Consider the following 23,717-nt stretch of genomic DNA (forward strand, 5'->3'; position numbering starts at 1 on the left):
GGTGGGACCCCGGTCGGACCGGTCCAACCGTGACCCAGTAACTTGGCCGGGTCGATGTCCGGTCCGGTTTTCAAAACATTGATATTAAGGTTTCGATGTTTCGAGCATAACCGTGTATCAAAATCCTATTTAAAGAAAAAAAAATGAAATAAAAAACTTAATTATGCAAATTACTCATCCAGTGAGGGATTAAGTAATTGTCCGACGAAGAGAACCACGCCGCTCACATCTTCTCTCACAATAAATACGAAAGGATGATCGGCCACAAAATCCACCTTCGTCTCCTTTTCTTCCTCCATACACCAACCCATGCCCATTTCTGTTGGGAATTTTATTTAATAAAATAAAATTATTTTTTGAATGAAAATAAAAAAATATTTTTAGGCACCTATTTGATCAAATATGTGTGACAATATGAAGAGGTGTGACCACACCTCTTCACTTGTTTAATTTCCTAAGGGTTGTGTTCATTAATCACAACCATTGGAAACTTATAAATAGAAACTCCACATGTTTGATTTAATAACAACATAAAAATCAATTCAATTCTATAATTTTGTTCTATGGAATTCTTCTTTCTTTAGCCCGAAAATATTCTTCGTAGAATATTTTCTTCCGTATTCGATTCGAGAGTTTGAGACACAAAGTAACGTTCGTTGTACTCGGGATTTTGAGTGCTCATATGCCGAGTTAGCCGTTGTATCTTGGGAGACCATTGCCAAATAACCGTAAGCACCGTAGCGGGGCAATATTGTCTTAAGGAAAGAGTATTCTCGTCTCGGCTAATCTTTTCGTATTTCGACCAATCTATTTGATCATTTTACTAAATCACTACCCGTTTTATGTATCGGGAACAACAATCTTAAGACAATAACTTTGTGAGATTTAGTAAATTGTGTTTTCTGCACACGTTGATAAACGGGATGGAGAAGAAGATAGTCTGCCAAAAATCAAGAAGTTACAAAATCAAATAGGAGGAAAAAGATCATTTTCGGACAGAACATGAAGTCCACGTTCTTTCGCATTTTCGAAGCTGTTAAAGTCCGAATATGGAAAATTAACATTTCACAGAAGTTGTAGATAATCAAGTTGGGTTTCCAGAACATGTTAAATCGTCACAATCAGAGATCATAGGGAGGAGTTATGATGAAAATACGAAAGGGTGCCAGAACTGCCGATGCACCTTTTCATGAAAAATACAACCGTTCGTGACCAATGCAACTTGTCGCATATTAACGCCTCACCAATGTCCAATGCACGAAATTTTGGTGAAAGAAGACTGAATCAAAGATTAATAATGAGGTTTTATATTATTTTCGATTCATGAATATTATTTAATATTTTTTCTGGTTCCATTGTAGGTGCAAATTTACAGCACACCTATTCCGACTTCGAGGATTATTTTGATCATGATCCAGTCCGAATCTCAGAAAACGTAAAAGATAAAAGTTGTAGAAAATTTTGTTAGCTATTCGGATCATATTGAATCAACAAAATCGGACTTCAGACGGAAGAGATATGATTAAATCATTCAGCACTGCCATAATATTGCCACGATTTGGTGCTACCTACAAATTTTGAATTGACGAACATATAATTTATCGGGTACGTTTTTTAATTATAAGATATCTATTTGTGCAATAAATTGATAATGCTATATGATATAATGGTGGATTATTGCATGATAGTTTAATTTTAATATGTGGAAGAATGGTAAACTATATACAATATATATGCTTAATGAATATTCATTATGTCTGTGTATCTAAATTAATGATATAAATAATTTTATCCTAAATGCAATAAAGTGATAGGGTATGTGTTAATTATTTGAATAAGTTTATCATAAACCGCATGACATTTCTCATGAAAATGCAATATTTATTTTCATAAATTGCGTATAGTTTTGATACGGGATTAACTTTCTCCCAATTTTCATTTGATGTGGAACCGTCCAATTGATTGATTTTCGAAAATGTTATATGAAATTTGTGAGTACATGATCTTATTAACGTTTTTCTTATTGTCTATGAACGATTAGACTTGTCTCGTATATTAAGTATGAGTTACTTAGTAAGAGGAATATTATTATACATATTATTATTTCCGTAAGCCATACCAATTCCTTAGAATTTTGTAATTGCTTGGACACATATTGATTACGTGCTATATATTTATATAAATCAACTATGTTGGACATGAATTAATTTATGCCATGAAATAATATCCAAACATGATGTTATTATGTACTCATGTGTGTATACTATGTATATGTTGATAAAGTATGCTTGATCTATTGTTTATGTCTATGATCAACTAGTATTGTTTCTTTCTATGATAAACTAGTATGAAAGTCGTGGTCACATATTATATTTATTATAATATTGATGTACATATGTTTTATATATGAATCATACTACAGTACAATTAAAAGCATGATTGAAATGAAATAGAAAGAAAGAGAAGCTAAATTCATGAGAGCACATGAGTAGTTCTTGTCTCAAGGACATAAAAGAAGATCGAATTGTTGGTTCGATATGATTTGATATCACATTTGCAAGATGATGATCTACAATGTGAATGGATAAGATCGGATTTTGATTTTCAAACATCCGAAATAGTTGTAAACAACAATAGATGTTTTGTTGAAAGAAAATTCCAGCAGTTTACTTAAGAGCTCGTTTTGTAGAATTAAATCGTTGGATTTGGCTGAATTTTGAACGGCATGTTTAGGACATACAATCCTAAATTATGAACTATTAAGATTAAAATTTGTATATTCTAACTTTAATATTGAAAAGTGGAGATCAACCACCATTTGGAGAGATTAATATTCTCTTGTTTATTGACAAGATTTAAGTATCTTGACGAGTTTTCTCTTTTGAGGAAAATGAAGAAATCTTATTATCTTAATTGTTGACAAGATTTAAGTATCTTGAGAAGATTTTTCTTTTTGTGCTTTCTTGAGAGAAAGAAATACAATACTTTGTAATTAAATCATATTGGTGATCCAAAATATTTTTCTAACTAAAGAAGAAATGTATTTTATTACATTGTGTATCCTTATTAATAAAATAAAAATAAAGATTTCAATGCATTTAAATGCTATGTGAATGAAAGTTGGAAAGTGCCAACTTTGACAAATGAATTAAAAAATGAGAACTAAAACTTTTGGAAAAATTTTATGGATATTATATTGATAAATTCTAGAATACATACTCTAGAATTTGTGGGGGAAATTAGATATCCCGAGCTACCACGTTAATATTTAAAAATGTGGGGGGTCTTTAGGCCCTAACCACATAAATTAAATATTCCGAGCTAACCACATAAATATTTAGAAATGTGAGGGTCTTCAGGCCCTAATCAGTAACCACATTAATATTTAGAAATGTGGGGGTGTTTAGGCCAAGGTAAAAAAAAAAAAAAAAAACACCTAAGTTAGTATAAGGCCTAGTATAGTCAAGTGAATAAATATTGAATATATTTATAATGATTGTCCACGAGATAGTCACTCTTGATGCAAATTGATTATATTGTGGTTTCGTGTAAAATAAGAAAATAAATAAGTTCTTAAATAAGTTCTTAATAAAAGAACTTATAAATGTGTGAGTGGTAAATCATCAAAGTGATGAACAACCAAGTTAAAATATGTGTGAGTGGTAAATCATCAAAGTGATGAACAACCAAGATACAACAAGATGGCAAAGAAAATCAATACGTTTGATTTTGCTTTAATTTTATAACTTATGAGTTATAAAATGAACAAAAGACAATTAATGAAATATTGTCTGCATTGGAAGAATGTATGTGGAAGTTAGTTAGTCTTCTTCCAAGTAGTAAACCATTAATGTTTAAATGGACTATTCAAAAGAAGAATTAAAATGGTGGTCCTATAAAGCTAAATTAAACAACTATGGAAAAATCTTGATTATTTATAACAAGATATTGGAATCCGTTAAGTCATTCTAAAGTAATATTTGATAAAATTGTGTTATCAAATAATTCTCGTAATAACGAGTATGACCAATGTGTTTATATTAAAAACACATGGAAGTATATGTCTATAGACGACATTATAATCATGAGATAATGACCATGATATTATTGAAAATAAAAATAAAATTATGTTTGATGTCAAAAGACGAGGGTCTAAACGATGTAATCTTATAGATTAAAGTCACTAAGACAAATATAGTCTTATTGAAAGTCTCATGTTGATACATTACTATAAAATTGATCTAGTACAGTTATCTAAAGACCAAGTCTTTACCTTGCAAAAAATAATGATGAACAATGGTTCAATTACAAATATTTTTGGATAGTTTGGCAGCATAATGAATTGCAAACTAGTAAATATGTAATTCCAAAATAAATAATCATTCAATGATATTATAAAGGTTCTTAGGTAATCTAAGTATCGCCTTTAAATGGATTACATTAAAGAAAATATCCAACCGTATTAGTAACGTACATTGGATATATGAGTCCACTAAGATTATGTATCTTGGAAATCCTCAAACAAAATTGAATAGCTCGATTCATGGTCGAATTCGAATATATAACTTGAGATAAGGTTAGAAAAGAAGTTGAATAAACTTCATAAAATTATTGGAGGATGTTCCGTGTTGGACTAATTAGTCGGTGTCTACAATTATGAATAAATTGTGATAACCAATCGGTTACGTTAAGGGCACAAACGACATGTATAATGGCAAGTATCGACACACTCGTACACATAAGACCATTAGGCAATTGATCTCAAAAGAAATAAAATAACATTGATTATGAAAATCAATGGTTAATAGCGGATCCGCGACTAAAAGTCAACTAAAGAGATCAAACACGTGGCCTGTCTAGGGGAGTGAGATCAAAACCCACAAATTAAGAATTTCTATAGTGGAAACCCAACCATGATGACTGGAGATCCCAAGAACTGGTTCAAAAGGGACAACTAAGTTGTGGAAAATTCAGTGATGCACTAAGGAGTATATATTCCTATGGAATTATATATTTCCAACTCATTCACATGATAGACATTAGTGCTGCCTGCAGAGAGGGTAAAGGATAAGCGAAAGCTTTTAATGATTCCAAAACCTTGACAAAAGGTGAGGTATTGGCACGATACCTTTAATAGGACATCACCTATCTAAGTGTAGAAGTGTAGGCCGCTTCAAAGAGACAAACACTTATGAATCCAAGATGTGCTCCAGGGCCAAAATGGACGCAACCATGAGAACTGATGAAATGTGGAAAAACTATTGTGTGGGATATCATTGTCTTGGTTTACACAAATGGCTGGCAGTTCAAGACATCGCGTTCACTAACTAGCCAAGTAAATCCGATGGTATACCGCTAAGGAAGGTTCAAAGCCAAAAGCTATCTATCCCCATTGCAATAGTTTCCACTTGAACTCTCGATAGAATCCATTGTTTTTAGTTAATTTCATTCATGTGGGGGATTGTTGGGAATTTTATTTAATAAAATAATATTATTTTTTGAATGAAAATAAAAAAATATTTTTAGGCACCTATTTGATCAAATAGGTGTGACAATATGAAGAGGTGTGGCCACACCTCTTCACTTGTTTTATTTCCTAAGGGTTGTGTTCATTAATCACAACCATTGGAAACTTATAAATAGAAACTCCACATGTTTGATTTAATAACAACATAAAAATCAATTCAATTCTATAATTTTGTTCTATGGAATTCTTCTTTCTTTAACCCGAAAATATTCTTCGTAGAATATTTTCTTCCGTATTCGATTCGAGAGTTTGAGACACAAAGTAACGTTCGTTGCACTCGGGATTTTGAGTGCTCATATGCCGAGTTAGCCGTTGTATCTTGGGAGACCATTGCCAAATAACCGTAAGCACCGTAGCGGGGCAATATTGTCTTAAGGAAAGAGTATTCTCGCCTCGGCTAATCTTTTCGTATTTCGACCAATCTATTTGATCATTTTACTAAATCACTACCCGTTTTATGTATCGGGAACAACAATTTCATCTTCGGTAACCGCTGCAGCTTCCGTGCTTTGCTCGTTCACTTCGATGAACGCCTTGTGGAATATTTTCGAAACATAAAGTACCTCCTCCACCATCTCTGACACACCATCGCCCCCGAAAAAAGGATGCACCACACCAAGTCCATAAAGAATTCCCGAGGCCTCAAAACCGAAACCTATTTTGAATTTCGGGATTCTAAAATTGCCCGCTTTGACTGTTTTATGTGGGATGTGGTTTTCGATGAATCTTGATTCGGAGCCGAATTTTTCGACCAGATCGGGCAGTCCGTCTTTGGCATCGGGGAGGAAGAAATACATTGAGAATTTACGGTCGTCTTTATCTTTTGCATACGGTAACCTCAAAACCTTAAATCCATCAAAAGCGCGAATGAATTGGTAGCCACCGCCGCGCATGAATCGTGCTTTTACCGAGCTTCCACTTTGGAGGAAAAACTCAAAGTCTATAGTATCCCATTCGTCAAATTCTTCTTCCCAAGTTCCTTTAAAATACACCGCATTCGCTAATATAAGCATAGTATCGGAACTAATCGAACCGGTTTGGAGTAAATCTTTGATGAGTCCATTCGTTTCCTTGTCGGCCCATGCATTCACTTCTTCTCTTACCTCTTCAGCCTTCAAAAATCGAAGACAAGGGTAAATCAAACGAACTTACTAATGAGCAAACTGAATTGTTGTTATTATATGAACTAAAATTAAACTACAGTTAAACCTCTATAAAGTAACACTAGTAGAAAAATGGCTTTTTACTACAATCATTAACTGTAGCAAAATGTATTGCTACGAATTTGCCACGTAGCATATACGGGCGTGACAAAAGCTTTGCTACAGCAAATTGTCGTACCAAATATTTTTTTGCTACGGTAAATCCTAGTATTTACTAGGATTTCAAAATTGTTCCATAGTAAAAAGTATATTTTATTACTGTTTTCTACCGTAGCAAAAAAAATTGTAGTAATAAGCAAATTTTCTACTAGTGTAATATGATTAGAACTAGCAAAATTCTATTAGTTTAGTAAAATATAAAATTATTGAATTAACAATTTAACACGTAATCAAATTTGCAATAGGACATGTCTACTTATTATTCCCAAAAAAAAACTGACCTTATTCTCAAAATCAACGTGATTAGAAGCAGCCTTGTAAGAATTATGCATAATCTCTCGAAAAGCGGGCTTCAAGCAGTTACTCTGTTCAACCCAAACGCCGTTAGCCAACGATAAACGGGGCCTACGGCGCCCTCCGTTATCTTTGGCGAAAACCGGAGTCACAATTTCTGACGATAGAAAATTGAGGTCTTCAATGGATTTGGACTTGAGAAACCCTAGTAACTGGTCTCGGGTCGGGCCGTCCGACCCGGCTGCAACCATAGAGAGAGCGATGTGGATCGAAAGAGGAGAGAAGACTAGGTTTTTGTCTTTGGCGTGGGTGGTGATCACGTGTTTCGCAAGTGACAGAGAAAAGTCGCTCTGGTTCTGGATGGATTGCTGGAGATCCATTTGTTTGGGTATTGTTCTTGTTTTTCCGGCGATTTTCTCCGGCGTGAGTTTCTGGCGGCGGCGAAAGGGTTGTACTTCTCGGACCGTAAAATATTTAATCTGGTGCGTATAAAATAATTAAAAGTGAATCTCAACCATCAATTTTATGTACAACCTATGTACGACCTAGATTTAATCTGGTGCGTATAAAATAATTAAAATTGAATCTCAACCATCAATTTTATGTACAACCTATGTACGACCTAGTACGATACTAAAGAGGGGTTGTCTAGGGTCCGAGAGGGTTGTACTTCTCGGACCGTAGTCTTCCAATAAAATTGCGCCACGTAAGATAAGTACGAACCCAGTAAAAAAAAGTACGATACATGGTTACATATAAAATTACATAAAAGCCCATTTTAGTTAAGATTTGAAACTTAATTTTAAATTCATAATTAATAAATTAATTACTTTAATTTGTTTACAGAATAACAATTATCATAAATCGTAAATCAATAAACTTAATATCGATCGTTTAATCCCTCTTCCGTCATCAATCAATCATGAACCCTTCTTCTTCTTTCGGCCGACGATGGTAGCAAAAATTTCAAATTAGTTCAAAATAATAAATATTGATTCTTCGAGATGAACTTATATTTTTCCCTACGCCTCTCCCAATCATCATCGTTTAAATTTATAATTCTAAAACCATATTGATTACGAATCTATCTTCAAATTCCCTGTTCTTTTATCGATTTCAAATATGTCTCAAATTCCCTGTTCTTTTCTTTCCTATATGCAGAAATTTTAACCAAAAAAATGATGGTTGTCCTACCAATTAGTACCCTTTTTTTTGTAGTCAGATGGAAGCATATCGAACTCTGAGCATAATTTTTGAGGTTTTTTTTTTTTTAGAATGTTATCATTTATGTATATACCTTGTTGTGGAAAAATGATTCATTTGTTCTTATGATGCTACTTTTTGTGCAGATGCATTCTTGATTTTGGTCTTCACAATCTGATTTGGTGATGGGTTTGTTGAGTGGAAAGAAGTTTTTAGCTTATATCACATTGCTTGAAAGTTGTTTTGCCTGGTTGCGAACCTCATTGATTTCATGCTTTAATGGTAGGTAAGCTATTTTGGACATCGGGCAGCTGTTAAGTTGTACTTGAGTTCTTCTTCATGCTTATGGATCTTTGTGCTCATAAGATGAAATATTAATTTTCTATGTTCTTTTGCAGAGAAACATGGATGATAACAATTCACATGGAATGATATTATTCTTACACAAGGAGGTTGTAAGAGAATGTTGGCACACAACACACCTAAGCGATCAAGATTCAATTTGAATACCTTCATATTTGTCATTTTCCTGCTACCGTTCTTTGGGAAATCAACATTCTTCATATTAAAAATAATTTAATACTTTTAACCAAACAATTTTTTGAATGTAATAATGTTCAGATTCATATTAGACCAAACATGAGAAGTACTTGGTATATCTACTTCTTGGTTAATATTTTATAAGAAAATAACATGGAAAATTGTGAACTCTTTAATTACGTGTGAGAACTGTAAGAAGAAACGAGTTTAACATCAATTAATTGTATATCCTTAACTTGCAACTCAAGATTTTTTGTTATGCATGTACAAAATGAAACTAAAAACGATAGGCATCTCTACGGGGCTAAGAATTGGCGCCGGCCAAGGGGCCTGCTCTTGAAGTTCCCTTTTTTAAATTCACAACGTTATAGAAATGCAAAATGGGATTAGCTTCAACCAATAATTTACCGCTAATATTCTTATAATCGAACAAAATACGAGAATAAAGAAAATCTTGAGATAGTCCTCATTCGCCTTTCATCTGGTCTTTTCACTAATGCAAGCGCATTACACGGAAAGTAACACTGTAATATGGAAAATGGATGCATTACAATTGGATGCATCGCCTGAACACAAAATACAGCCCTGAAATACACAACATGGTTGCATTAGTACACGACGTCGGGTCTAATCGACTTTCTAAGAGAGAAAACAAAATCAAGCTTAATAAATGTGAACAAAAACAACAACTCACAGGGATTAAAAGCTAGCTGACAATTGCTTAATAAAAATAAATTAGCTTCAGCAATCCAGTTCGGAGCATCAGCTTCGAATAATCATACGTATCAAAGTATAATCCACGTAACACAATTATAATTTCAGATGTTGAATCCACAAACACTAAACTAAACTAAATGGTACTGATTCAATCATTCCACCACGAGAAACTAAAAATTCAAACCCACTCAGAAAAAAAATCGAAACTTTAGCACTATGCCATAATACAGTACTTAATTCTTCTTCAATAGGAGGATATGGGTCGACCCACGTGAACATATCAAGATTTTCGCAATCGACCCCAACGGTAAATCATCAAATTAAGATGACTATGTATTTAAGAGGCGTTTCATTGAACATGTGGAGTGCTTCAATCGATCTAAAGTTTCAAGGTACGAAGAAATCATCTTTAATTAGAGAGGTGGGGTGCTCAACGTTGACGAGTTTGATTATGCAGCCGGAAAATAAATGCTTTCGTAACTTCCATGGCGAGAAGAAGGTGACGAAGGTTATATGCTTGATGGCATTTCTCGATCTGCTCCTTGTCAAGTTAGGGATTTTGATTTTGGGGAAGAACATCTGTGCCGTTTTGATTTATTTTACCAGTAATTTTGCTAATTAATTTTGATTACTATAATATTTCTTAATGGATATTTTAATTTAATTTTTATAAGGTTAATTAAGTAATTTACATAAAGTACGATGTGTGTACAATGGTGTACGATGTGTTATTACTGGATTCGTACTATTAATTTTCTAATCTAGTGTCGTACTAGGTTGTACAAAAAATCAATGGATGAGATTTAATTTTAACTAATTTGTACGCACAAGATTAAATATTTTACGGTCCGAGAAGTACGACCCTCTCGGACACTAGGCAACCCCTACTAAAGATTTGAAAATTAATGTACGAACCCAGTAAAAACACACCGTACCCCATCGTACACACATTGTACTTCATATAAATTACTTAATTAGTCTTCTATATTCAAATGAATTAATTAAAATCCCCATTAAAAAATATTATAATAATCATAATCAATTAATTGTTCTTCCCAAAAATTAAAATGTCTGTTGGTCGAGATTAAGCAAAATCGAAGGTTTCTTCGCTGTTTCATCGTCTCGCCGGCCCTCTGAATCTTTTTTTTCGATGGCCAAGAGAACCAAGAAAGTTGGAATCGTCGGGAATATGGTGTAATTTAGAGTCGTGTTCTCGCGATTTTGTATATTCAAGCTGAGATTTAGGGATTCCCCTCCCACTATCCATGGGGAAGTCGGGTCTTCTTCATTTGCAACTCCTAGTTTGAAAGATTCCAAAGAAAACGTCGAGGGAACCCTATAATGGCGGGCGGATTCAGGTATACTTCCTACGTTATATGAACTTAAAAATAATGAATCATCTCGTAGGACTTTGGGTTGTTATGATACTGGTTGAATTTTGAAAAGTGTGTGGAGGAAGGTGAAATATCGGTAGTCAAAGTGTTCGAATATATGTCTCAGAGAAAATGAGGTCCATAAGGGGGGAAGTACAACCAAAAGACATTGCCTTTTAAACCGAGCCTAGCTTTGCCCATTATAATGATTCGGGAATTTTAATGATAGCAACAACAACAAGGTTATTAACATGTTCTCTGTTCATTTGTTTTTTCAATTTCTTGGTCGTATGATACCAGTTGATTTATGGAATATTTTCACATTGGTTAGTCGAGCCTACCTTAACGATTCTTTAGGTTTGTAAATTTTTCTTATACATCTCTGCATAAATTCCTAGATGCGCTAGAGGTGATGTGATACGTGAAAATGTATCGCCATTCTTCTAGTGGCACACATGCGAGTTTCTAAATTAGTTATTGGTTTCAGTTTTTCGGCATCAGTGATCTTCTACAAGTTTTGTCCTCTTGTCCTTGAACAAGGAATTTTTGAGCTGCAAATACGGGAACCGCTTAAGGGTAGGAATTACTTGGTCAGACTGCATGTATGGTTACCGACTTACTGTGTGCAATTTACTCAAACTTAATCTTTTTTGTACGTTACCTATGAACGAACTTATTAGTATGGCTTGAAGCCTGTAATCGTGGCTTTGGCAACGCAAGTTGAACATCTGTTTTTTTTTTTCTTTCTAAAAGATGTTTCCCTGTCATTTTTATTTCATACATCATCATTGAATTTTGATTGAATTTGTAAATTAACAGTTCATATAAATGCAGGAAATGACATTTAAGGTTGTGAAGCTGCTAATCACAAAGCTGGGCAGACTTCTGAGTCGGCAAAAGACACTATCTTCGAAAACCTTAAAGCGGCCAAGGATAAGTCGCTCGATATTAAAGACGATATGACTGGCTCGAATAATAATCGGAGTCATGATAAGAAGCTATAAATTTATAATTGCATGGATGATGAGTGATATATATATATATATATATATATATATATATATATATATATATATATATATATATATATATATATATATATATATATATATATATATAGTACAAATGGATGCAATCAACAACTCTAAGTCCCAGTAATTGTTTTTAATATTTATACTCATCATCATGTAGTTGACTCTTTTTTATGATGGCTGTTATGGCTATTCCCAATAGTCTTATAGTGCTGGTTTTGAATTCATTTTTTCATCAAAAAAAAAAACAAAAAAAACAAAAAAAAAAAAAAAAACAAAAACAAAAACAAAAACCAGGTAAAGAGAATTTTGTGAAAAAAATGACAAATGACTAAAAGCTCTAACTTCTCTCATACAAAGCTTTTATCTTCATTTGAATTGAACACTTTGACTATAACTCATCATACTTCTAAAACTTGAAAGAATTAATGAAAATTCATCTTTAAACAAGTTTTAACACAGTATATCACAGTATGTTATACTTCTATTCTTTTGTAACAAATTGTATCCCCATCAAGAAAAGAGTCTTAAGATTATGAAAACAGAGGACATTGATTTAACTGAAATCCCCTCTGAATTTTCACTCCATATTTCTCTCTGGATTTTGCCATGGCAGGGTTCCTTCGATGCTACACCCGGTGAAAAACACCAGGTGGGTCTTCTGCTGCCACGTGTTCTTTTTTTTATTTTTCTAAAATCCCTAAAGGTAAACCCTAGCGGGGAATCTATTATAAAATATAAAAAAGAGATACGTGGCAGCAGAAGACATACCTGGTGTTTTTCACCGGGTGTAGGGTCGAACAAATCCCATGGCAGTATCAATACTTTAAAATCCCATCGCCATGGCCTTGTTATCAGTCCCTTCAAACTTCTTATCCTCTTCAACAAGCATTTATCCATCAAAAACTTCATTATTCCTTGAATTTTCTCCACGAACTCATTCTTTAAACAACTCCAGAGCTTGACAAGTGACATGCTGTCAGCAACCTGTTCAACTTGACAACAAAACCAACCACAAGATTACTATTGTAAAGAAGAAGAGAAATCCCTGATTAAGTATTCTCGAACAAGTTCAGAACAAATTGTCAGAACACTCGAGGCAATTATTTCCTCAACTCTATCACAGTATCATCAATTAAATAGTTACTCAAATGATATATGTTGCAAAACCATCAAGCAATATAGACAGCTCTAATATTTGCATTGACTCAAGAATTTGGCAGAAGTGCTAGAACTGTAGAACATAAAATTCTATCAAGTATCTAATATCATTTCTTCTTAAAAAAAAATATTAAATAACATCTCCATCACCCAACAAGAGTGGTACTGGTAACAAAGAAACTTTTAATTATAGAGGAATTTTATCAAACACCTTGACTGCGGCACCCACAATTGGATTTTTGTTTTTCGTATGCACGCAAGAGTAGATTGACTGACCATTCTCTTACAAGGAATGTCAAATGCCTAACCGAAAAATCACATGCTGATTTATTGCCCCAAATAAGTTTGCAAGAAAAGGAGGTAACAATGGATGATGATTTTTCTAAACAAATGATCGATGATTAATATTGGAGGAAAAGATCGAACAAAAGAATCACAGGATGATTTCTTGCACCAAAAAAGTTTGCCACAAAGGGAGTTACAAATCGATGATGAGTTTTCCAAAAAATAAAATGATCGATGATTAATATTGGAGGAAAAGATCGATGATGAATCCTGGTACTTTTTTTCTTAGAGGAACGATCTTTAATGAATAAAGGGGGTTAATGGAATTAGATTTATAGTTTAAGAAGAAGACTAATTAGTTTTGACGTAATGTTGTATCTTATTTGATATGATTTAAAATTTGTTGATTTATAATTAACTTTTAGATTATTAATTTTTTCATTATGTTTTAAGTTTAATTGAAAGGGGGTTTTATGTAATTTTATTTGTAACCCATAGATCGTACATTTGTTTGCTAAGTACGTACTAATCTTATGTGTCATATTTTTATTGGCTCATAGTGGTCCGAGAAGTACAACCCTCTCGGACCCTAGACAACCCCATATCCCTAAAAATTCTAGGGTTTTCTCCAAACGTTACTCCTTTTACAAATAAGACTAATATTTTTAACCCGTGCGTTGTACGGTTGTAACACCCCGCATTTTCGGTAAAATAATATTATTTTATTTTACCACCTTTATATGCATATTTGTGAAATTAGAATTTATAATAATTCTTGCATGATTAGTATTTACGTGAATGAGGTAATTATGTGATTATTGTGTGAATTATGTGATCATATGAATTATGTGATTATGTGAATTATGTGATTATGTGAATTATGTGCTTAGGAAATATTTCGAGATAGTATGTCGAAATAAATTATTTTTCATAAACTAGGATTTTATTCTTGCATATGAATTTAAATGAGCATTTCATCATATTTATGCATGGACAAAATTTTAGAAAATAATTTTTTATTATGCATTTTAGGATTTTTAATTAATGTAGAAAATTAGAAAATCCTCCCCACATTTTCTTGAATTTTCGGACATCACACACACACACACACACATGATTTTAAAATTGCATATTAATTAGTAGAAGACATGCAGTAGTGTGGTTGTACTTTGAGCATAGAAAGAAATACCTAAGCCTAGCCCCCTATTCTATAGACTAGGTATGCTTTTCCACTCCCACACACCACTTTAAGGCCACAAGTCTTTCTTTCTTCTTCCTCTCCCCTTCATTTTTCGGCAGCCATATCACCTCCACCATAGCCACCACCTTCTCAAGCTTGAACCACCTTAGAACCACCACCACTCCCACTTTCGAAAATTTCAAAATCACCCCCACAAAAAGATGTATTTTCTTTTCTTCTCCATTGGCTTTGAACTCTCCAAAAACTCTATAAATACCTCCCATGCCCAAGATCAAAATGCACTCTCAAACTCCACTCTTACTATCCTTAAGTTCAATGTCTCCTTCTATTTCAATAGAAGAAGAATTTTCGGCCAAGCTTAGGAGTAAGCTTCTTCTTCCTCTTCTTTTCTTCTTTTCCATTTGTGAAAAGAAAATGAATTTTTGGCCTAGCCATGAAACTTTCGGATTTTTGGGGGAAAAATGCTTAAATTGCTTATTTGGCTTAATTAGTGTTTTGCATGTGTTAATCTAGTGTTTGATTGTTGATTTGTGAAAAGAAACTGAATTTTTGACTTAGCTAAGGAACTTTCGAATGTTTGAGGTAAAATGCTTAAAATGGTTTATTTGGTTTATTTGCTATCTTGTATGTGTTGATCTTGTGTTGATTGTTGTTTTAAGGCCTTGCATGTTAAGATTTGGTGATTGATTGTTGATCTAAGGTTTTGCATGTTAAGATCTAGTGATTGATGATGGATCTAAAGTCTTGCATGTTAAGATCTAGTGTTTTCTATGAAAAATGATGAAAGAACTAAGAATTTGTGCTAACTTGATTTAGATTACTCTTGCATGTGAAGATCTAGTGTATTTACTTGAATAAATGTAAAGATGGAAGTCTTGAATTTTATTCTTGTAAAAATGCTAGATCTAGTGAACTTTTGATGTTAGATTGTCTTTGCATGTTAAGATTTCGGTTACTTTATGTTTTTATGGCTAAATGATTTTGTGAAACTTTATGTCTATTTTTTATGTGCTCTTGCTTGCTTATGTGAGTCATTGGGTGTGAGGATGAGAGAAGAGTAAGTAGAAGGGTGCATGTGTGGGTGCATTAGTGTCATGAAATTTAAAAAGATAAAACTATGATGGAAAGTCTTTCGAGGTTACGGTAAATTTCCCGGGTACGGCGAGTCGGTACCGTAGGGCCTAGGGGTGGTTTGATCCCACGTAGATAGACATGATTCGATATATATGAGGTTATTTACCGGTAACTTAGATTGGCTCTTCCGAGGGACTCCCGACAATTTTTCATGTCATGCATGTTGCATTATGGTGTTGAGGATATAGGTGGGAAAATCTCACTCTACGGTCTTGGGATCGTAGGGTTATAAAGGTGGGAAATTCTCATTTTATAATCTTCAATACGTGTCATGGCATAGGGTTATAAATGTGGGATATTCTCACTCTATGGTCTTGGGATCATAGGGTTATAAAAGTGGGAATTATCTCACTCTATGCGTGTGACAATTATGTGATGAAGGACTCCGACGAAAAAGGGAAGTATATGATTGTTTTGCTTTATGTTGCATGTTCATGTATAAGATATATGTATATATATATATATATGTATATATATATATATATATATATATATATATATATATATATATATATATATATATATATATATATATATATATATATATATATATATATATATATATATATATATATATATATATATATATATATATATATATATATAGATATATGTATGCTCTATGTGCTATGTGTATTCGATAATATTTCAAGATTCTCATTGAGTCCTCAAAGGCTCATATAGGTGTTGTATGTTTGTAGGTATACCCGATTTGGAGCCCGAGGAGTGAAGTTGGGAATCGAGCTCGAGAATCGGAAGGAGATCGTATGGAGGGGTTGTGGATTGTGTTGGCTCTTAATTTAGTTATGTGGTTTTATTTGTATAATATGCTTGTAAAAACTTTTGATACGGTTTTAGGTGTTTTCTACCGTTCGCTTCCTCCGATCGGTGGGAATTATTAAAAGACGATATGTGTAATAGTAATTAGGATTACCCCATTTTATAATTAGTCGGTAATCCGTAGTCTTTTGTACGCGAAAGAGAATTTTCACTATTTATATGCATGCATGCTTTCGGCTAGTAACTTCTTCGTGTTTTGTCTCGATGTTCTAAAATTATTTTAATATAGGTTCTCTACTTAGAAAATCATGAAACTTTAAGAGTCTCTGCATCTCTCTGTTCTCATCATATTGATAGGTCTTTTGCATGATTTGGGAAAGTATTCAATTAGTTATGATTTATTTCTCACTACTGCATTGAAACAGGGTCATTCGGGTGTGTTCTGGTATAACTGGAGTTTTACTCACTCAAATGCCTTTTTTCCACTTGGAACACGTTTTAAAATCATTTTTTTGCCTTGGCGTAAAATTTGGTAGTTTTTGGGTCAGTGAGGAATTTATTTTGAATTTTCAAAACTCCCTCCCCTGTTCTGGATTTTAAACTGAGTGACTGTGCCATTTTATTTATTTCTCCTAAATGGCCATGCATATTTCAAAACTGTTTTAACTGAGTTATCTAGACTCGTTTTAGATGGTATGGTATTATTTTGGGGTCATTTCCATGAGTAGTTTAAGAGGAATTAATTTTTAAAGCTTCTGCATTGAATCTGTCCACATTTGTATTAAGTCCATCATGCCTAGTTATTTTCTAGTCTTGCATGTAGCATGCATTGGTGTTAATTGGTTGATTAGGGTTTAGTATAGTGTGACCTCTCTCCCTCTGATTTAAAAAGAAATTTTTTTACGTAAATTTATATCCACAAAAATCATTTTTAAAAGTCTTCCGCTGAGATTACATATAATAAGAGTAATCGAGAGAGGGGTGTCACAACGGTTGATTGTTCACACAATTAAATAGCAAAGTAGTTTAAATATATGGATAATTAGCAAGAACCCCCATCTAGGAAAATGAGTTGAAACACCCTCTCCCTAAAATAATTAGATAAAACCCCCTTACCTAATAATCCACCCAAATATTATTTCATAATTCCAAATCTACCCTTAATTGTCTAATATACTCTTTCAAAACCCTAATTATGTTTAACGCCGTTTTTTTTCTTTCTTTTTCTCTTTTCATCTCTTTCTCTCTCTTTTTTTCCTTCTCTACATGATCTGATCTTAGTGTTTGGTGGCGGTCCGACTATGGGGCGATGGTAGAAGGCGGCGCCCAGGCGGCGCGGGCGGAGGTTTGGCGATTGGAGCTTCGAGGGGAGTCTCCACACCGGAGGAGATGCGCACGTTCGTCTATTTCTAAGATTTACTCTTTATTTATAGTTTTGATTTTCTGGAGTTGTGTTTGTTGCCGTTGTTTCTGGTTTGAGATTTGAAAATTGGAGATCGGGAATCTAATTGCAGATAGAAATCTCAGAGTTGTACGGGGGAGATCGGGAAACTAACAACCAAAAATATACAAACAGAAATTGAGGTTGACACAGATGTCCTTGAGTGGACATAATTGAAATGGAATCCTCTTGTCCTATGGCCGGGCTTAATGGCAATCTTGGAATGAAGACTGCACTTAAAAAAATCTAAAACTTTATGTATTTTTTTCACTTCTAGTAGTGCTTAGAATAAATTTATATGCCCCAAATGTAATTTGTAGAATGATAATTCAGTTTGGAATTTGTAAATTATTTACAATTTGTAGATACAAATAAGTAATTGACGATGTATATAAGTTTAAACGTTATAAAATTTTATCAAAATTATGAATGTACCCCTAAACTTTTAAGATTTACATGTCTCCCCATGTTCTTGTATCCAACTTTTTGAAAATTGGAGTTTTCCCATATTCGTTTCCTCGTTCACCATGCCCGCGTTAATTGTGACAATCTTTCAACATAGGTTCGTTTCCTCGTTCACCATGCCTGCGTTAATTGTGACAATCTTTCAACATAGGTTGGTAATTCAAGTGGCAAGGGTGCCTTTATCTACACATCTTAAGTATAGGGTTCGATTCCCTTACCTTGTGATATTATCCAAGGTTGTAAAAGGCGAGAATCGGGTCGAAGGCGGTTAGGCACCACCTCACAGTTATTAATTGAATTATATTAATTGGTGATCTATCTCAAAATTTCAACGTCTACGAACTACAATAACATAGACACAAAATTTTGTAACTTGAAAAGTAGGAAACATAATATAGTAAATATTTAGTAATTAAGGTTTGGAAATTTGAGCATAAACGTGTTTCAAAATTCTATTTAAGAAAATACTATCAAATTTGAGCATAAAAATTGACATGTATAATACTATTGATGCAAATTACTCATCGAGTGAGGGATTAAGCAGTTGTCCGACGAAGAGAATCACGCCGCTCACATCTTCTCTCACAACAAATACGAAAAGATGATCGGCCACAAAATCAACCGTCTCCTCTTCTTGCCCCATACAACAACCCATGTACATTTCAACTTCGGTAACCGCTGCAGCTTCCGTGCCTTGCTCGTTCACTTCGATAAACGCCTTGTGCAATATTTTCGAAACATAAAGTACCCCCTCCACCATCTCCGACACACCATCGCCCCCAAAAAAGGATGCTCCACTCCAAGTCCGTTAACAAGTCCCGAGGCCTCAAAACCGAAACCTATTTTGAATTTCGGGATTCTAAATTTGCCGGCTTTGACTGCATTATGTGGGGTGTGGTTTTCGATGAATCTTGATTCGGAGCCGATTTTTTCGACCAAATCGGGCAGTCCGTCTTTGGCATCGGGGAGGAAGAAATACATTGAGAATTTACGGTTGTTGTCTTTAGCTTTTACGTACGGTAATCTCAAAACCTTAAATCCATCAAAAGCGCGAATGAATTGGTAGCTACGGCCGGCGCACATGAAGGGTGCTTTTATGGAGCTTCCACTTTGGAGGAAAAACTCTAAGTCTCTAGTAACCGATTCGTCGAATTCTTCTTGCCAAGTTCCTTTAAAATACACCGCGTTTGCTAATATAAGCATAGTACCGGGAGTAATCGAACCGGGTTGGAGTAAATCTTTGATGAGGCCATTTGTTTCCTTTTCGGCCCATGCATTCACTTCTTCTCTCACCTCTTCAGCCTACATAAATTGTAGAGGGTAAATCAAACAAACGTAATAATTAGCAAATAGAATTGTTGTTATTATTATATCAACTAAAATTAAACTCTCTATAAATTAATATTATTGGGACTAGCAAAATTCTATTAATTTAGTAGAATATAAAATTATCGAATTAATAATTTAACACGTTGTCACCGAGACGTAGACCTGACCACCGGTTCGGTTAGAACCGGAACCGGAACCGGAACCGGAACCAAACCGGGGTCAACGGTTTTGGAACCGAACCGGAACCGGTTTGACCAGAACCGGAACCGGAACCGAAAAAACCGGTTCGGTTCCGGTTCCTCATTTTTGGAACCGGGAACCGACGGTTAGAACCGCGGTTCTAACCGTTTGAACCGGTTTTAAAAAAAAAAAAAAATATGTATGTCCGTGTATATATATCTATATCTATATATCTCTCTCTCTCTCTCTGTATATATATATATATATATATATATATATATATATAAGTATTAAGAGAAAAAAAATTTACGTATTTAAAAAAAAAAATTATTTTTTTTAAATATACTTTCCACTTAAAAAAAAAACTATTTTAAAAGTTTTTTTTTAAGTTTTTTAAAGTATTTTTTAAGTTATATCTATATATATAAAAAACAAAAAAAAATTATTGAGAACCGAAGTCCGAACGGTTCTACGGTTCTAACAGGGAACCGAACCGGAACCGAACCGGAACCGGTTAGGAACCGAACCGCAAGGAACCGGATTTTTTCGGTTTGGTTCCGGTTCCTCCAAAATCGGAACCGGAACCGGAACCGAACCGTGGTCAGGTCTACCGAGACGTAGTCAAATTCGCAATAGGACATGTCTACTAATTATTTTCCAAAAAGAAAAACAAAAAAAAAAAAAAAAAAACTGACCTTATTCTCAAAATCAACGTGATTAGAAGCAGCCTTATAAGAATTATGCATAGTCTCTCGAAAAGCGGGCTTCAAGCGGTTACTCTGTTCAACCCAAACGCCGTTGGCCAACGATAAACGGGGCCTACGGCGCCCTCCGTTACCTTTGGCGAAAACCCGAGTCACAATTTCTGACGAGAGAAAATTGAGGTCTTCAATGGATTTGGACTTGAGAAACCCTAGTAACTGGTCTCGGGTCGGGCCGTCCAACCCGGCTGCAACCATAGAGAGAGCGATGTGGATCGACAGAGGAGAGAAGACTAGGTTTTTGTCTTTGGCGTGGGTGGTGATCACGTGTTTCGCAAGTGACAGAGATCACGTGTTTCGCAAGTGACAGAGAAAAGTCGCTCTGGTTCTGGATGGATTGCTGGAGATCCATTTGTTTGGGTATTGTTCTTGTTTTTCCGGCGATTTTCTCCGGCGTGGGTTTCCGGCGGCGGCGGCGATTTCCTCTCCTTATGCTGTTATTGGCGTTTTAATTATTGATTTTAGGTCTAGACTCCTATCCTTATATAGAGTTCAAAACTTTCAATAAATTAAAGAATCCGATTCCTTTTTAAACTCGTTCAACAAATAGTAAACTTTTAGTGCACTATTTAACTTTTTAACCTAGCTAGTAATCTACCGTGCCCTTGTTTTACAAGGTGTGTGTGTATATATATATATATATATATATATATATATATATATATATATATATATATATATATATATATATATATATATATATATGAGTTAATTGCAAATACCATCCATGTGTTATCTCTAATTGGCAAATATCCCTATGTGAAAAAAAAACTCACCAACAATCCTTTGTGTTAATATTTTCGAAGCACACTGCACCCTTCATGATTTTAGGCTTTGACCGAAGGTAAAGTGATAAAAATGCCCTAGGGGTTTTTTCAGCAATTAATAAAAAATATTATAATTTTATAGATATTATATATTTTATTATTTTGTAAATATTAAAAATAAAAAAATATATATTTAAACTAGAATGAAATATATATTGTAACATTAAAAGTTTTTATATGTTTTCTATTTTTTTTTTATTTTACATTCTATATTAAATGTTAAATAAAGAGAAGAAAAAAAGACCAAAAAGCCTTCTTTTTCCCGCCATCCCACCCAACTCACAACACTCATCCACCATATCTCCATCCCGCCGCCGCTTCTGCTCCGCCGCTGCTCACCACCATTTCACCCCACCTTCACCACCATCGCACCCCACCTTCACCACCAACACCATCTTCTCCAGATCCGCCGCACAACATCTTTGAAATTTTAGTTTCCACGAATAAACTTTACTCGGGCCTCAAACCGTCCCACAATCTCCTATTTTGACGGCGGTGGTGGCGATAAGGCAGGCAAAGCACGCAAGAGAAGAGAAAAGAACAAAAAGACGCAATTTTTGGACCTAGCAGGTTCGGCCGTTATCAAACTCGTCGCCGTCGAGAGAAATTGTTTGGAGATGTTGTAGATAGGCATTACTGTAATTGGGATTGGGTTAGCCTCGGGTTGTCCGGATTCGAGTTGGTATGAGGATTGAAGAAGAGGAGGTGGTGGTGCTGAACTTCTTTTCTTGTTGGGGTTGGGGTTGGGGTTTGGGGATGGCGAATGGGAAGACAATGAATCTTTTTTTGAATGGATTATAATATTTTTCACATTATTATTTTGCATTTTTGAAAATTACAATTTGGTCCTATAAATTTATGTTATTCATAATTTAACCAACAAGATTATTTTTTATTTTATAAAGGGTATTTGTGACATTTCACCCTAAAAATACTATTACAAATCGCACAACCCACGAGTGAGTGACACGATTTGCGGGGTCTCGATGCCCTGACTTTGTTAACACAAGGGGGTGTTGGTGAGTGTTTTTTTCACGGGGGGTATTTGACAATTAGAGATAACACAGGGGTGGTATTTGCAATTAGCTCATATATATTCAAAGGAAGCGTATTTTCCGAAATTAATTACATACTGTTGAATCAATGAATTAAAGACTAAGTTTGAACTTGCATTGCAGATATATGAAAAAACAAAATATATGCAACTTAAAATCATAAAATCATAAAATCAAACATAGGCAATCCTCGGAAACCAACTATATTAATAATATCAATACTACTGAATCATAAAAAATAAAAAAAAAAAAAAAAAAAAAAAAAAAAACAATCAAACAAACAAACAAATAAACAAACAAACCATTAAAAGCAAAATCATATGCAAATTTTCATTCCTAAAAATTCTAGGGTTTTCTCCAAAACGTAATCCATGTACGTTACTTCTTTTATAAATAACACTACTACCTTGGCCTATGCTTTGTACGGTGGATTGTTTCCACAATTAAATAGTACAGTAGTTTAAATATATGACATGAAAAACGGACATATGCATGAATATGTTAAAATAAAAAATAAATTAACAACAAAAAATATAGGAACAGAAATTGAGGTCGATATATATATATCCTTGAGTAGACATAAATGAAATGGAATCCTCTTGTCCGATGATGGGGTTAATGACAATCTTGGAATGAAGACTATATATACTTTAAAAAATCTAAAATCTTATGTATCTTTTTTCACTTCTAGTGGTGTTTTAGTAATTTTTATGTTAATTTCATAGTAAAATAAATTCATAAGCCCCAGATGTAATTTGTGGAATGATAATTCGGTTTGGAACTTGAAAATTGTATATAATTTGCAGATACAGATATGTAATTGACGATACATATATAGGTTAAACGTTTAATATTTTTTTAAATTATGGATGTACCCCAATATTTTTAATATATACACGCTTTTTCCATGTCCCTGTATCCAACTTTTTAAAAATTGATTTTTTTTCATATCCGTCTCCTCGTTTTGCCGTGTCCGTGTTCCCGTGTCTGTGCTACGTAGATTTTACCAGCATGCATCTGCATACAAAACCCTAGTTCATGGATGTATAAAATCTAGTGCATATATATACCTCTCCACCAAGGAATAGACA

The 23,717-nt window shown here is 34.0% G+C and overlaps 1 protein-coding gene, 1 long non-coding RNA gene and 1 pseudogene across 2 annotated transcripts; all 3 read right to left on the reverse strand.

Annotated features, from left to right (window-relative positions):
• Nucleotides 1–170: 170 nt before the first annotated feature.
• On the reverse strand, nucleotides 171–7,543 carry LOC148771882 (serpin-ZX pseudogene; annotated as a pseudogene).
• A 1,576-nt stretch (nucleotides 7,544–9,119) lies between these two features.
• On the reverse strand, nucleotides 9,120–13,760 carry LOC148771883 (uncharacterized). Its single transcript, XR_016030547.1, has 3 exons — nucleotides 13,380–13,760; nucleotides 12,779–13,002; nucleotides 9,120–9,471 (listed from the first exon to the last, which is right to left on the reverse strand). It is a non-coding gene; the product is annotated as an uncharacterized LOC148771883 (long non-coding RNA).
• Nucleotides 13,761–18,957: 5,197 nt separating this feature from the next.
• On the reverse strand, nucleotides 18,958–21,096 carry LOC105971465 (serpin-ZX). The gene is given in 4 exon segments (XM_088816057.1): nucleotides 18,958–19,258; nucleotides 19,261–19,776; nucleotides 20,679–21,002; nucleotides 21,004–21,096. Coding segments are annotated over 4 exon segments (1,200 nt in total). The 3' UTR covers nucleotides 18,958–18,991.
• Nucleotides 21,097–23,717: the final 2,621 nt, after the last annotated feature.

Source organism: Erythranthe guttata, chromosome 3, assembly GCF_056151865.1.
Source record: "Erythranthe guttata isolate IM_541 chromosome 3, IM_541, whole genome shotgun sequence".
Lineage (NCBI taxonomy): Eukaryota > Viridiplantae > Streptophyta > Magnoliopsida > Lamiales > Phrymaceae > Erythranthe > Erythranthe guttata.